This window comes from Labeo rohita, chromosome 17 (genome assembly GCF_022985175.1).
Source record: "Labeo rohita strain BAU-BD-2019 chromosome 17, IGBB_LRoh.1.0, whole genome shotgun sequence".
In the NCBI taxonomy this organism is placed as follows: Eukaryota; Metazoa; Chordata; class Actinopteri; order Cypriniformes; family Cyprinidae; genus Labeo; species Labeo rohita.
In genome coordinates, this window is record NC_066885.1 from 13,118,167 (window position 1) to 13,132,876 (window position 14,710).

The 14,710-nt window shown below is 34.6% G+C and overlaps 1 protein-coding gene across 1 annotated transcript in view; it reads right to left on the minus strand.

Annotated features, from left to right (window-relative positions):
- Nucleotides 1–14,710, minus strand: part of abhd12 (abhydrolase domain containing 12, lysophospholipase) — a 29,108-nt gene that overhangs the window by 2,870 nt on the left and 11,528 nt on the right. The window contains exons 3-13 of the mRNA XM_051132781.1: nucleotides 11,266–11,387; nucleotides 9,211–9,316; nucleotides 7,102–7,221; nucleotides 6,561–6,591; nucleotides 5,128–5,173; nucleotides 4,896–5,025; nucleotides 4,676–4,713; nucleotides 4,199–4,278; nucleotides 4,017–4,099; nucleotides 2,865–2,943; nucleotides 2,042–2,169 (exon numbers count right to left, since the gene is read on the minus strand). Of these exons, the coding sequence (XP_050988738.1) occupies nucleotides 2,042–2,169; nucleotides 2,865–2,943; nucleotides 4,017–4,099; nucleotides 4,199–4,278; nucleotides 4,676–4,713; nucleotides 4,896–5,025; nucleotides 5,128–5,173; nucleotides 6,561–6,591; nucleotides 7,102–7,221; nucleotides 9,211–9,316; nucleotides 11,266–11,387 (963 nt within the window). The remainder of the gene's footprint in view (nucleotides 1–2,041; nucleotides 2,170–2,864; nucleotides 2,944–4,016; nucleotides 4,100–4,198; nucleotides 4,279–4,675; nucleotides 4,714–4,895; nucleotides 5,026–5,127; nucleotides 5,174–6,560; nucleotides 6,592–7,101; nucleotides 7,222–9,210; nucleotides 9,317–11,265; nucleotides 11,388–14,710) is intronic.

Consider the following 14,710-nt stretch of genomic DNA (forward strand, 5'->3'; position numbering starts at 1 on the left):
AAATACAGTGGTTCTTAAAGGGATAGTTCACCCAAAAAATAAAATTCTGTCATTAATTACTCATCCTCAAAAATTCACACAGAAGAGAAGAAATTGTTTTCTTCGTACACAAAAAGTATTCTTGTAGCTTCATAAAATTATGGTTGAACCACTGATGTCAAATGGACTCTTTTAACAATGTCCTTACTACATTTCTGGGCCTTGAACATGGTAGTTGCGTTGCTCTATGCAGGATCAGAAAATTCAAAAATATCTTAGTTTGTGTTCCCAAGATGAAGGTCTTACAGGTTTGTAATGACATGAGGATGAGTAATTAATGAAAGAATTGTCATTTTTGGGTGAACTATCCCTTTAAGAGTAAGTATTTTGATGTTGTATATAGACATCTATGTCACAGTGTGAACAAAAAAAAAGCACACTATTCAAGAAAATGTTTCACAAAAAAAAGTTGGTATTATTTCCAATCATAGAACAATAAATATAAATTATAGGATTAGGAAAACTGTATCTAGTATATTCAGTAAAAACAAACTTGAAACCAGTTGGTTAAAAGTAATTGGAAAAAAAACGTCTAAGAATGGTAATTAGTTATGAGGAAAAAAAAAAAAGTCTTCAACAATTTATTTTGTATGTCCAAATGTGTTTTGGTACATTTAATAAATAATTTTACTGAATCTAAAAATTTAATTATGATAATTAATTATTTTTAATTAATTTATGAATTTAATTAATTATTCCAAAATGTGATCAAATTAAAATATAATGCTTTATATATTATTTTGACAAATTTAAATCAATAATTAAAATTAATAATTTAATTTTTGAAACTTAAAGGGATAGTTCACCCAAAAATAAAAATCCTGTCAATAATTACACACCGTCATGTTGTTCCAAACCCGTAAGACCTTTGTTTATCTTTGTAACAAATTAAAATTTGTTTTGATAAAATCTGTGAGCTTTTTGAGCCTGCACAGACGGCCCAAAAAGGTAGTAAGGACATTGCTAAAATAGTCCATGTGACATCAGTGGTTCAACAGTAATTTTTTTTTAGCTATGAGAATACTTTTTGTGCACAAAGAAAACAAAACTGACAACTTTATTCAACAATTCTTCTCTTCCGTGTCAGTATCCACCACGCATTCAAGACAATATCAGGAATGCATTTTCTCTTTGCGCACAAAAAGTAGTCTTGTAGCTTCTTAAAGTTACGGTTGAACCACTTGTGTCACATGGACTATTTTAACAATGTCCTTACTACCTTTCTGGGCCTTGAATGTGGTAGTTGTGTTGCTGTCTATGTAGTGTCGAAAGCTCTTAGATTTCATTAAAAATAATTCAATTTGTGTTCTGAAGATGAACGAAGGTCTTACAGGTTTGGAACAACATGAGGGTGAGTAATTGATGACATTCATTTTTGGGTGAGCTATCCCTTTATCACCATTACTTAAAATCTCAGTCTATTTCATATAAATACTTTAGATCACAGCTGTTCAGCTGCCAAAATGTTTGACCTCTAGTTTAGTGTTTTTTAAATCTGTTTTGGAGGCACCCCTACCCTGCACATTTTGTATGTCTCCCTTATTAGACACACCCAAATCAGGTCTAGCAGTCTCTACTAATGAGCTGATAATTTGAATCAGGTGTGTTAGATAAGGGAGACATGCAAACTGTGCAGAGCACAGGTGCCTCCAGGACAGGTTTGACAACCACTGCTCGAGAGTTTACTAATTTCTTCCTAAAGAAATGTACAGGTGCACCTCCCTGAAAGATCATTAGCAACAACCCCATCTCAAATAAAACCATATATATCTGTAATCAAACTGGAACATTAAGACAGCAATTTCAGCCTGAATTACTATCACCACAACTGCTGGTCAGGGACCTGGAGCAGAATGTAAAAACTACACCACCTGGTACAATCCTAAAAATAGCTTGTATTCTCAACCAACAGAATAAAAAGATGCCAAGTAGCCAAACTGTTTTGTCAGCACTGAGCAGTGGGGAAAAACACAAATAGCAGCAGTTTGTAAAGAGTACACACCTGAGTATATTTGGTAGCTGTGGGCTCTTGTAGATGAACTTGTGTCTGTAGCCCAGAGAGCTGGGGAACGGGATGAACTGAACCTTATGACCGTTCAGACTCTTGCTCTGAGCTGCCAAATCATACAGCTGAGGATAATAAAAAAAAAAAGCATTGGGAGCTACCATAGAATATTACTGTTGTTATTAATAATCTGAAATATCTACACTACCGTTCAAAAGTTTGGGGTCAGTAAGACTTGTAATAGTCTTTAAAGAAGTCTCTTATGCTCATCAAGGCTGCATTTATTTGATTAAAAATATAGAAAAAAAACAGTAATATTGCAAAATGTTTTTACAATATAAAATAATGTTTTTTATTTTAACATACTTTAAAATAGAATTTATTCCTGTGATGAAAAGCTGAATTTTTATCAGCTGTTACTCCAGTCTTAAGTGTCACATGATCCTTCAGAAATCGTTCTAATATGCGGATTTATTATTAGAATGATCAATGTTGGATAATATCAACAGTTGTGCTGCCAAATATTTTTGGAACCTGTGATTTTTTTTTTTTTTTTTTTTCAGGATTCTTTCATGAATAACAAGTTTAAAAAGTACAGTGTTTATTCAAAATATAAATATTTGTAAATGTAAATTATTTATTATTAACTTTTAATAAACTTTTAATTATTAACTTAATACATCCTTGGTGAATAAAAGTATTAATTTCTTAAAAAAAAAAAAAAAAAGAAACAATAAAAATTTACTGACCCCAAACTTTTGAACGGTAGTGTATTTTACAGTTAAATGAATCCTCTCATTGTCTGAAACTGATGTTTTACCTTCTTTCCCAGCTGGAAGGGTACGACGGTGTCGTCTTCTGCATGCAGGATCAGAACCGGACAGGATATGTGGTTGACACTAAAAGACGAACAGACATTTAAGTGGTTTGAGATACTCCAAACTCAAAATAAGTATTGGCTTATTGGGATTCAGGACATACACTATCAGTCAAAAGTTTTTGAACAGTAAGATTTTTTAATGTTTTTTAAAGAAGTCTCTTCTGCTCACCAAGCCTGCATTTATTTGATCCAAAGTACAGCAAAACAGTACAATTTTGAAATATTTTTACTATTTAAAATAACTATTTTCTATTTGAATAGATATTAAAACAATTTATTCCTGTGATTTCAAAGGAGAAATTTTTAGCATCTTTACTCCAGTTACATGATCCCTCAGAAATCAATCTAATAATCTGATTTGCTGCTCAAAAAACTAGTTTTATTATTATTGTGCTGAATACAGTTGAGTAGAATTTTTTCAGGTTTCTTTGATGAATAGATAGTTCAGAAGAATGGCATTTATCTGAAATAGAAATCTTTTGTAACATTATAAATGTCTTTATCGTCACTTTTGATCAATTTAAATGCTAAATAAAAGCATTAATTTCTAGAATCCCCCCTTACACTGAAGACTGGAGTAATGATTCTGAAAATTAAGCTTTGATCACAGGAATAAATTATACTTCAAACAGAAAGCAGTTAATTTAAATAGTAAAAATATTTCACAACATTACTGCTTTTGCTGTATTTTGGATCAAATAAATGCAGGCTTGGTGAGCAGAAGAGAATTCTTTAAAAAAAGAAAACATTAAAACTCTTACCGTTCTAAAACGTTTGACTGGTAGTGTAGGCTGGGACCACTGGTGGTTTGTGTAATGAATTACATGTGTCATCTATGAATCAAGAATCAGTGCCCACTGAACACTATTTTTACACATGCACATTACGTTTGTTACTAAAACAAGTTCTCAGAAAAGACGAAACCTCTAGTGTGTGAAAACGCTACAGCGACCCGAGATATTATCTCAACACAGCTGCAAGGACACTGTGCTGTATAAACACGGAACAGTCTTTGTAGGTGGACACAGTAAACAATTACTCACATATAAACTTGCAGAGAAATGAACTAAAAATAAAAATCAAAGAACCTACTTTTCATCACTGGCAAATCGGATGTCATTTGCAGTTATAGAATCTAGGAAGAACCAGTCAAAGCCTGGCAGATACCTGTAAACCTGTTCAAACCAACATATACGAAAGTTCAAGGTTAGTTATGTTTATTTGTTGCACAAAGGCAATACGTGACACCTTGAGATTGAGGAACTGTTTCTCACCATAGAGAAGGGATGGCTCTTGGCTTCCTCTCTGATATTGGTAAAGGGTGACTCTAAAATTAGGGCGTCTGGGGGCGTTCCTATAAGCACAAAAGAAGGAAGTCTGCATCAATTCTTCATGTGGCTCAACTACAGGCTTATGTAACTTATAGACTTATTGGAAGTGCTTGGCAATTACATCAGTTCACTCTTAATCCATTTAAGTCGGTGCCTATGAAAGCTTGTCTATTTCTGAAACATGCCCAAGAGAAGGTTATGCTTTTCTTCTGGGGACATTATTCATGAGTTATATACTCATGAATAATAATTAGGTGACATAGCATTCATCCATGTATTCAAAGCGATTTGTAAATGGATGTTGGAAGCCATTGTTGGAAGTTTTTGCTTTTAGTTTTACGCTGCTGGCTACTATTCGTTTTCAGCTGCAACATCTCAGCTCATAAGAAAACGCAAATGCACCAATGTATGGTTACGTACCCCTGTCACACAGCCGTCTCACTAGGTTAGTGGCCACTCTGGAAAAACAGGAATGTACAGCATCAGCAGGAGTTCAAAAATGCCACAGGGAGTTACACAATCAATTCCATTATGTCAAAGGACAACTAAAACGTCATTCCAAGAACTCGAAGTTCAACATCTAGAGAAAGGAACTCCATCAACAGTGCTCTTTCAGATTGCTCAGGCGAATTTGTCTCACCCTGTGCCGAGCGAGTGACCCCAGATGTACAGGGGCTTCTGGCCAATCCGCTGCTTTATCCACTGGTAGAGGAAGAGAGCGTCTGACGTCATCCCTTTCTCCGAAGGACTGCCCTCAGAGTCGCCCCAACCTGCAGAAACAAACAAAACCACATGGTGGTTCACTTTGAGGCTAGCAATGGGATTCTGATTTGCGTGAAAGGATGATGCTTTAAAATTGACACCCAACGTACCTCTATAATCGAATGTGACTACATGGTAGCCTAATGAACTAAGAACCTGCAACAAGAAGATAAAAGTGTCTAACATCAACTCAAATAGACAATAAGACAAGCAGTGCTTTCAAATCTTAAACATACACTCCTCTTTTTAGGATATGTAAGATTTGTTTAAATGTTTTCTTATGCTCACTGTATTTGTTTGATTGAAAATACAGTAATGTAGGGCCCTATGATTTCAGAAAATGCAGACAGAATTGCGGAATCCAATCATAAAAATGGAATTTACTGTATAACATGAAATGTCATGGAATTTGCCAAATTCTGGATGAATGAGTCAAAAGTAGGTCAGTGCACTTAAATCAAAACGCAATATGGACTGGTGTCTGTGAATATTAAGCTGCAAAAATGCTACTTAAATATGAATCCTGCATGTTCCCTTTCGTTTACCATTTATCAAAAAAAAAAAAAAAAACAACTATTGTCATATCATAAAAAACAGAAACTTACAGGTCTTCACAGCTTTAGTTTAGCTTAGTTTAGTTTAGTTTAACTGTGACAGAAATATATTACTTAATGTAATGATAGTAGTAGTACTACTACTAATAAAAACATACATGATACATGAAATGATAAATACATTTTAATAAAATTGATTATTTTTTTTAAACTTTCCTTTAAAAAAATATTTAAGTATTATTTATTTTAAGAAAATACATGAAATGATAAATACATTTTAATAAAATTGATTATTAAAATTGAATGAAACCATTAAAATGGAATCCAGAAAATTAATAAAAAACACAGAATTGGTAAAAATAAAACTAAACTTGGGAAAAAATAAAAAGTATTTCATAGGGCTTTAATATAAATTTAAAATGTAATTTTAGTTCATCTTTTAATAAATTGCTGTTAGATTGTTTGAATTTCATGATTTCAGTTAATCATAATTATTGATTAATGATTCTCAAGTAACCCATTAAAACAATGTCTATAAAAGGAAAAAAAAAAAAAACTGAATTTGGAAAAAAATAAAAGGGAATTAAACAATTTTCGTAGGGCCCTAGTAATGTTATGAAACATTATTACAATTTAAAATAACTGTTTTCCATTACAGTATATTTTACAACGTAAAAATTCCTGTGATGGCAAAAATTACTTTTCTGAAGCCACTACTGCTGATTTGGTGCTTAAGAAACATTTTATTTCTATCAATGCTCTTTACATTTTTTGTGGATTTTTTTTCCCCCAGGATTTTTTATTTTTTTTTGATGAACAGAAAGTTTAACAGAACAAAATATTTTGCACTATAAATCTTTTGTAACATTACTGTCATTACTGCTGAATAAAATAATTTATTTCAATTTTTTTTGCAATTACTACTCAGTTAATTATTAGAATTATTCGAATTGTAGTTGCTTTTTTTTTTTTTTTTTTTTTTTTTTTACCTTGTATAGCTGAACTCTGTGATCCCCTCCTCTGAAACACAGACACACAAACACACTTAAGTAAGTTAAGGCTGAAATACACTATACAACTTCAAATTCGAACTGATTTTAAAACACTACGCATTATACATTTGCCAAATTTGTAAATGGTTACAGAGGAAAAACATGACATACACTAACCAACTGAGGATCACACACACTACCAGACTTCCAAATCATTCCGAACACAACAGACTCATGCAGAAACGTGCCTCATTGCTAGTACAAATGAAGACAGTTGGTTTTCTAAAACAAGCTCAAAATATCAACATTTTTAATTTCCAACAAATTAATAGGATGGAATCACTGTCTGAGTTGTTGCACATGATACATTACACAATTTTTTGTCAAGTCTGCAGACTGACTCTTCCAGACTGGAAATCAGGGCAAAAAGTGCCCTGTTTGTAAAAGTGCATTCCAGCCTTAACTCACACTGAATCATTTTTGACACAGAGTTGGTTTTATAAAGTGGTGTTGATCACGTCACTGAGTGTTTGTGTACCTTGTTCCAGCATTGCCATGGAGATACAGGATGACAGGATGACCAGACTGGAAGCTTTTGTCATACCATTCAGTATCTTTTGCCTGAGCCTCCCTCCACATCGCTGACGGTACTGTGTGCCTGAGAGAGAGAGATGGAAAGAGAGATGACAGGATATACAAAAGAAATATGCAGCTGTTACAACACTGCTTCCTCCGCATCAAATGATAAACAGAGCACAGGGTAGTGTTCAAAAGTTTGAAGTTGGTTAAGTTTTTGAAAAAAAAGTTTATTATAATCATGAGGCATCTATTTATTTAAAAATACAGTCAAAACAGCCATTACTCCAGACTTCAGCATCACGGTCTGTCAGAAATCATTCTAATATGCTGGTTTGATAATAATAAGAAATGTTTCTTGAGCAAAAAATAGTTGTGCTGTTTAATATTTTTGTGGAAATGGTGACAGATTTGATTGAGGATTCTTCTAAAAGTTCAAAAGAAAAGCATTTATTTGAAATAGACTTTGTGACATTATAAATGTCTTTACTGTCACTTTTGATCAGTTTAATTATGGAAGCCTGTTTCCACCACTGAATAAAAAAAAAAAAAAAAAACAACTTTTGCAACTTTGCAACTTTTTATCTCATAATTCTTACTTTTTTCCTCACATTTCTTATTTCTCAAAATTGTGACAACCTCACAATTGTGAGAAAATCAGAATTGCAATATATATATATATATATATATATATAAACGCAATTCTGACTTTCATGCAAATGCGAGTTTGTATCTCACAATTTTGACTTTTTTTTCTCAGACTTGCTTGATATAAACTCACAATTCTCACTTTTTTCTCAGAATTGTGTGACAAACTCACAATTGTGAGAAAAAATCTGAAGTGCAAAATAAAAACACGCAATTCTGACTTTCTCGCAAACGCAAGTTTTTTATCTCGCAATTCTACCTTTTTACTCGCAATTCTGACTGTTTTTCTCAGAATTGAATGACAAAAATCACAATTGTGAGAAAATCAGAACTGCTATATAAAAACTTGCAATTCTGACTCTCTCGCAATCGCGAGTTTGTATCTCACAATTCTGACTTTTTTCCCCTCAGAATTGCTTGATATAAACTCACAATTCTCACTTTTTTCTCAGTTTGACAAACTCACAATTGAAAATCAGAACTGCTATATAAAAACTCTCAATTCTGACTTTTTCTCGTAAACGCGAGTTTGTATCTTGCAATTCTGTTTTTTACTCAAAATTATGAGACATAAGCTCACACTACTGACTTTTTTCTCAGAATAACGTGACAGACTCATAGTTGTGAGAAAATCTGAACTGCAAGATAAAACAATTTATATACTTTAATTCAAAGTAAACAATTTACATACTTTTTAATGTCCAACGTTCGTCTGCTGAAATGTTTTCCTCAAAAAACATAATTTCTTTACGACTGAAGAAAGAAAGACATGAACATCTTGGATGACAATGGGGTGAGTACATTATATGTCAATCTTTGTTTTGGAAGTGGATTTCTCCGTTAAGTGGCAGAAATGGGCTTCCATAGTTTAATACATCCTTGTTGAACTAAAAAAGTATTAGTATTAATTTTTTTGAAAACAAAAAAAATTATACTGACTCCACACTTTTGAACAGTAATATATTCTTCTAGGACATCCTGTTCACTTCACTAAGACTTTATCATCAAAGACTCTCCTATTCAATACTGAATCTGACCAGTGCACAGACAAGCTTATTTATGCAGAGAAAACTACAGCATCAGCTGCAGGAAGCTTATATGGCCTTACCCAGTGTTACTGAGTAAAAGTCAAACACACACACACAGAGTCACACCCAATAGCCAGCAGCCACGGGCACGTGTAGTCCTCTGTCACTACAGATTTACACACTTTGGGCCACAGGCTATGTTTCAATAAGTACAGGACTTTTTCCACGCCCTTCAGAAAGACAGCCATGGCCAAAGGCAGATAGAGAGGGACAGAAACCTGTAGGGTAGAGAACGTGAGGACAGAGAGACAGACAGGCACAGGCAGAGAGATGGAGGGTAGAGGTAGGCCAAGCTGTGTCTGTATTTTAGCTGTAGTCTGTGTCTGTGCTCTCACCACACTCCAATGTTGATTCCCTCCTCCGGCTGCAGGTAGAAGTTGCGAGTGTGATTCAAGCCCTGATCCTGTGGTTTCTTCAGATCTATAAAATACGGCACTCGCACTGAAAGAGAGAGACAACACTCATTATAATTTCATACAAAAGTTTTTGCAATTCTTTAAAATGTCTGGTCTGAGAATGAAAAAAGTCATGTAAATTAAACTATGACTGTTTTTTGCTGCAAGAAACTAACATTAAGCTTGCAATTTAAGAACCGAAAGTGTGCCACAAGCTTTCTCAGGAGACTGATGACTTGACTAAGTTCACCGACCTTAGTCACAGATTTCTCTCTGAGAAAAGCAGACAGGGATGCTTACAGTCACACTTTTACACACATTTTGTCTAATATCATCATCTCAGATTGCAAAGAGAAGCAAAACATAGTGTGGAGAAACACATCAGCTGACAGAAACAGTGACACTGCTGACAATAGTAATGCTAGCATCAGCCCAAAACACCACAGAACATGACTAATATCAGAGAAATGAAACTATGAAGTGACAACACAGGCTGTGGAGGCTTTTGAAATGAGACAGAATCTCCATAGCAAACAAAGTTGGCATTTATCTGGATTGATGGATGAATGGCGGCTTTGTTTGGTCGTTTCAGAAAACAGCTGAATATGGACGCAAACTGCAACTGTACATCAAACTTTATTGTCTTATTAAATGTCATACTGTACGGAAGATTCTCTTTTGTGATGGACATCACTGTAATAATAACTTTTACATTGTTACAATGGTGTGCACCTGAAAAGTTTCCTTACTAATTTTCAGATGCTCCAGTACAGTTATTATATTTCAACTGCAAAAGTGTGCGTGACTGAAAGTGTCTAAAGAGTTGTTCTGAGCATGCTGATTATTTCACAAGGGAAAATGCAACGTGACAATCTCCTTGGATACTTTATTTCCCTTAAGGCTAAATGCCCTACGCTTGTCCTTTCGCTACATACTCAGCAGCAGAAAATTATGGAAACTGACTTATGTTACCAAAATAAAATTAAACATCAACAAAACTAATGTAGCAACCAAGAAAATGCCATTTTAGTTTAGCTTGAATAAACAAAATGCAAATGCGAAATGACTGATCTAAATACAAAGGGTTAAACAAGTCATGCTAGATACTCACTAAAATGTAAAGAATAAAATATGAAAAATGAAAATAAATCAATAATTTACATAAATGCTTACAAATGTTTACAAAGACTAGACTAAATGCTGAAAGTCTAAAACACTGAAATAAATACCAAAGTTTACTAAGACCGACCAAGACACTTGCCAAAGATAACAAAAGTATGTCCATAAAAAAAAAAACTCTAAAAGGGGACATCGGATGCTCATTTTCCACATGTTGGTATGATTCCTTAGGCTTTTCATGAAATGTCTGCACAATACTTTGGTTAAAGTCCCTAATTGGTTGTGTAAAACAACACCCTTTTACCTTGTCAGAAACAGCTCGGTTCACAGAGACCAGTTTCGGTGCATGTCACTTTAAATGACAATGAGCTACTGCTCATCCCGCCCCTCGTTACCCATATTAGCACGTTACCATGAAAAACAAAACTAATCCACTGTGTCGGAAGAAAATGAAGATACTGTTTTCTCTACAGCTGCTCGAATGCCGAGAAAATGACGAACAGCATACAACAGGCTGAGGGCAGAAATATGCTAATATGGCACAGTCGTCAGCGGTTGTGGGCGGGGTCTAGGCAATATAACATCATATTGCTTAAAAAAATCAAAATAGCTAGATAATCAAGACTGTTTAAGTTTTTTGGGGATAAAAAAAGAAGTGTATGGATTTTTATCATTTTAGGGTGGTTGTGTCCACACACTGCTACGACACATTTATATGCAAACACCATGTAATTACATGTGAATTTTGCATCCAGTGTCCCCTTTAATAACTCTTATGTTTGAAATATACAAACACTGCCCTAAAAATGAATGTTTACACACCGTTTGACCAAAACATTCTCCAAAGTTAAAGAAAGATTGGTTGAAAATACTCACCAAAGTTTAAAAATACTAATTTTGCTTGTATTGATGGACAGACTTTAATGACAACAGGGATGGCGATGTAGATTCCCAGCACCCAGATCAGTATCTTCCTCAACCTCCACATCAGACCACCCCTACAGACAAAGAAAGAACAACCCGTTACATAAAACACTGATTCGTTTGAAGGATTAGTTCACTTCCGGATTGAACTTTTCCTGATAATTTACTCACCCCCATGTCATCCAAGAAGTTAATGTCTTTCTTTGTTCAGTTGAAAAGAAATGAAGGTTTTTGAGCCAGAATACACAGTTCAGGCAGAGCAAGACATGACAAGCAATTTTTTAAATGAAAATAACAGATCACGTCGCTAGATAAGACCCTTCTTTCTCGGCTGGGATCTGCGATCGTTTGAAGCTGCATTTAAACTGCATTTTGGAATTTCAAACTTGGGGCACCATAGCAGTCTATTATATGGAGAAAATTCCTGAAATGTTTTCCTCCAAAAACTACTACTTTACGACTGAAGACAGACTTGAACATCTTGGATGACAAGGGGGTGAGTGCATTATCTGTACATTTTTGTTCTGGAAGTGGACTTCTCCTTTAAATTTCTCTCAAATTTAATTGGCTAAAACATTTCGGACAGCTGATACATATACTATAGCATTATTAAATTGTGTTTTTAAATAAATAAAAAAATAAAGTGTTTGGGAATGTTTTTAGACATGCTCTATGCAATTCTCTATAAAACTGAAGGGTTAACATTCCTCATAACATGGCCTGTCCTCTTTCGGCCTCCCTCACACTCAGAGGTCAGACAGTGTGCATCTCTGCGGCCAGCGGTGACCTCCAAATTGTGCCGGGGAGTATAAAGTGTCATGATTAAAATTAGAGAGAAAGCAAGAGATCACTTAGAGGAACAAATTCACCCTGTCTGACTTACTGCCCTGAGCTGTACTGTATGTGTTTGTGTGTGCCTAATATACAAATTTAAGTGTGACTTTCCGATTCTAAGAGGTTTGACGTGAAAAGCTGCTTTATTGAGCTTGTTTCATTTCTTTAAATGGAATTTTCCTTCCTAACTCATGACCAGAGGATTACTTAAACACTCAAACACTAACACACATAAGCATACACATGCAACCTCTCTCTATATATAATATATATATGCAAAATCAGATTTTTGAACAGCAGTGTATATACTGTATATACTTTACTTTCTTTGCAGTAAAGGGCACCCATAAAGGTGCAGTCATATGAAACCTCAAGAATATTCCTAAAACAATTAATAATGCAGAACTCAGAGTCAGCAAAGACAGGACATGGGGAAGAGAGAGAATGTCCCAGACAGGGTGAAAGAGGAGTAAAAGCAATAATCCAGGAAGCGAGCCAAAGCTGAGCATCCGGTTTGATCCGGCTGACCCTGGATCAGTTCCACCATGGTATCTAACATCCCTATGACCTTTCCTCTGCCTCCTTCAGAACACACCTGCTCTTTTTGATCAACTAATACTAACTAGTATGAAGAACTAAATACAGGTTGAATTTCAATTTACATTTACACTGAATAACAGAACCAACTGCTTTCTGCATTTATGGAAAGGAGCAGTACAGAGAGGACAGGAAATGATGGAAGATAGAGATCTCAAACCCACATATCAGTGAGTCAGCATGCAAACAACCAATAAACCACAGCTCTAACGGCATTATGCTTAAACTTCTGCAAGATACTTCTTCCAGGTGATTAATGCAGCAGGCTGATCTTGAGCTCCCTGCAGAGATAAGACGGTGTGGTCACCTGGCAGTGAGTCACAGAAGCCTCGATCTGAGTGTGTGTGTGTCCAAGAGGTGCTTGTAAGCGTTTTTGCCTGTGTGTGAGAGTGCAAGGTGATTGTGCTAAAGAGAGAGAGCAAAACTATTGTGTAACAACAGAGCTAAATACAGCACACAAAAGCTGCACTGAGACTCATTACAGTGCAGTGCTTACACAAATACTGCTGTTTGTGTTTGTGTGTTACATACACATTAGTATCTAGTAGAACTAGCTGCTTGTATGTCTGCGTGGCTTGTGCAGTTCTGTGCTTTTACACGCTGTTTTTGCAGGTACATATCTGCACAGAGCATCCAAACCAGAGCTTCAACACCTTCAGGGTAACACTAATATGTTAAGTCATGCTGATCCAATGCCATATGGGCATTATTACGGCTGTCTGGGCATCAGGAGTCCAGACTGCACTGGGACAGAGTGTTTCTGACTAGTGCACTGAGCAAAAAGACAGGAAGGAATGAGAGAAAATCCTGAGCAAAACTACGAACAGAAACATATTTAACAGATTGGATAACAGAAAGTTTGTTCATATAGTGAATTAAGCGTCACAATATGTATATGCAATGCATATAATCCTCTTGGATACTGACTGATTATTATACAGACTGCACACATGCACTTGTCTGCCTCATGCATTACAGACAGCGGGAGACTAAACAGCATCTCATGTAATATATTGTAGTGTACAGATGTTTAAAATGGGTCAGTAAGATTTTATTTTTTAAGAACTTAATACTTATATTCAGCAAGGATGCATACATTTATTAAGAGCAACAGTGAAGACTTTAATGTTACAAAAGATTTCTATTAAGAATCTATTAAGAATCTTAATAGAAAAAAATGTCAGTTTCTACAAAAATATTAAGCAGCACAAGCAATTTCAACATTGATAATAAATATCGAACACCAAATTAGCATTTTTTTTGGTATATTATATGATTTCTCAAGGATCATTTTGTCCTATCAACAAGACCTGCAATGACTGGTTAAGAACAACATGCTGTCAAATTTAATTGGCTGAAACACGGGACCGTTATATATTGTGGCAATATTAAATTGGTTTTTTAATAAAAATCACATGGAGGGTTTGTCATGTTTAAGTTAAAGATGTGAACAAAAGTGTCCATTTAGGAATGTTTTAGGACATGCTCTTCTCTTAAAATGTTGAACTCTGAATTACACTACCAGTCAAACATTTTTGAACAGTAAGAATTTTTAATGTTAATGCATTCTGCATTTATTTGATCCAAAATACAGTAGAATAAGTAATATTGTGAAATATTTTTAGATTTAAAATAACTGCTTCTATATTCTATTTGAATATATTTTAAAATGTAATTTATTCCTGTGATCAAAGATAAATTTTCAGCATCATTACTCCAGTCTTCAGTGCCACATGATCCTTCAGAAATCATTCTAATATGCTGATTTGCTGTTCAAGAAATATTATCATTATTATCATTATTATCATTGGGGGGGAGGGGGGGGGTACCTGAAACAAAAAATACTCACCTGTTTTTCATCATCATCATAATAATAAATGTCTTTTAGCAACAAATCAGAATATTAGAATGATTTCTGAAGGATCATGCGACTGAAGTAATGATGCTAAAAATTCAGCTTTGAAAT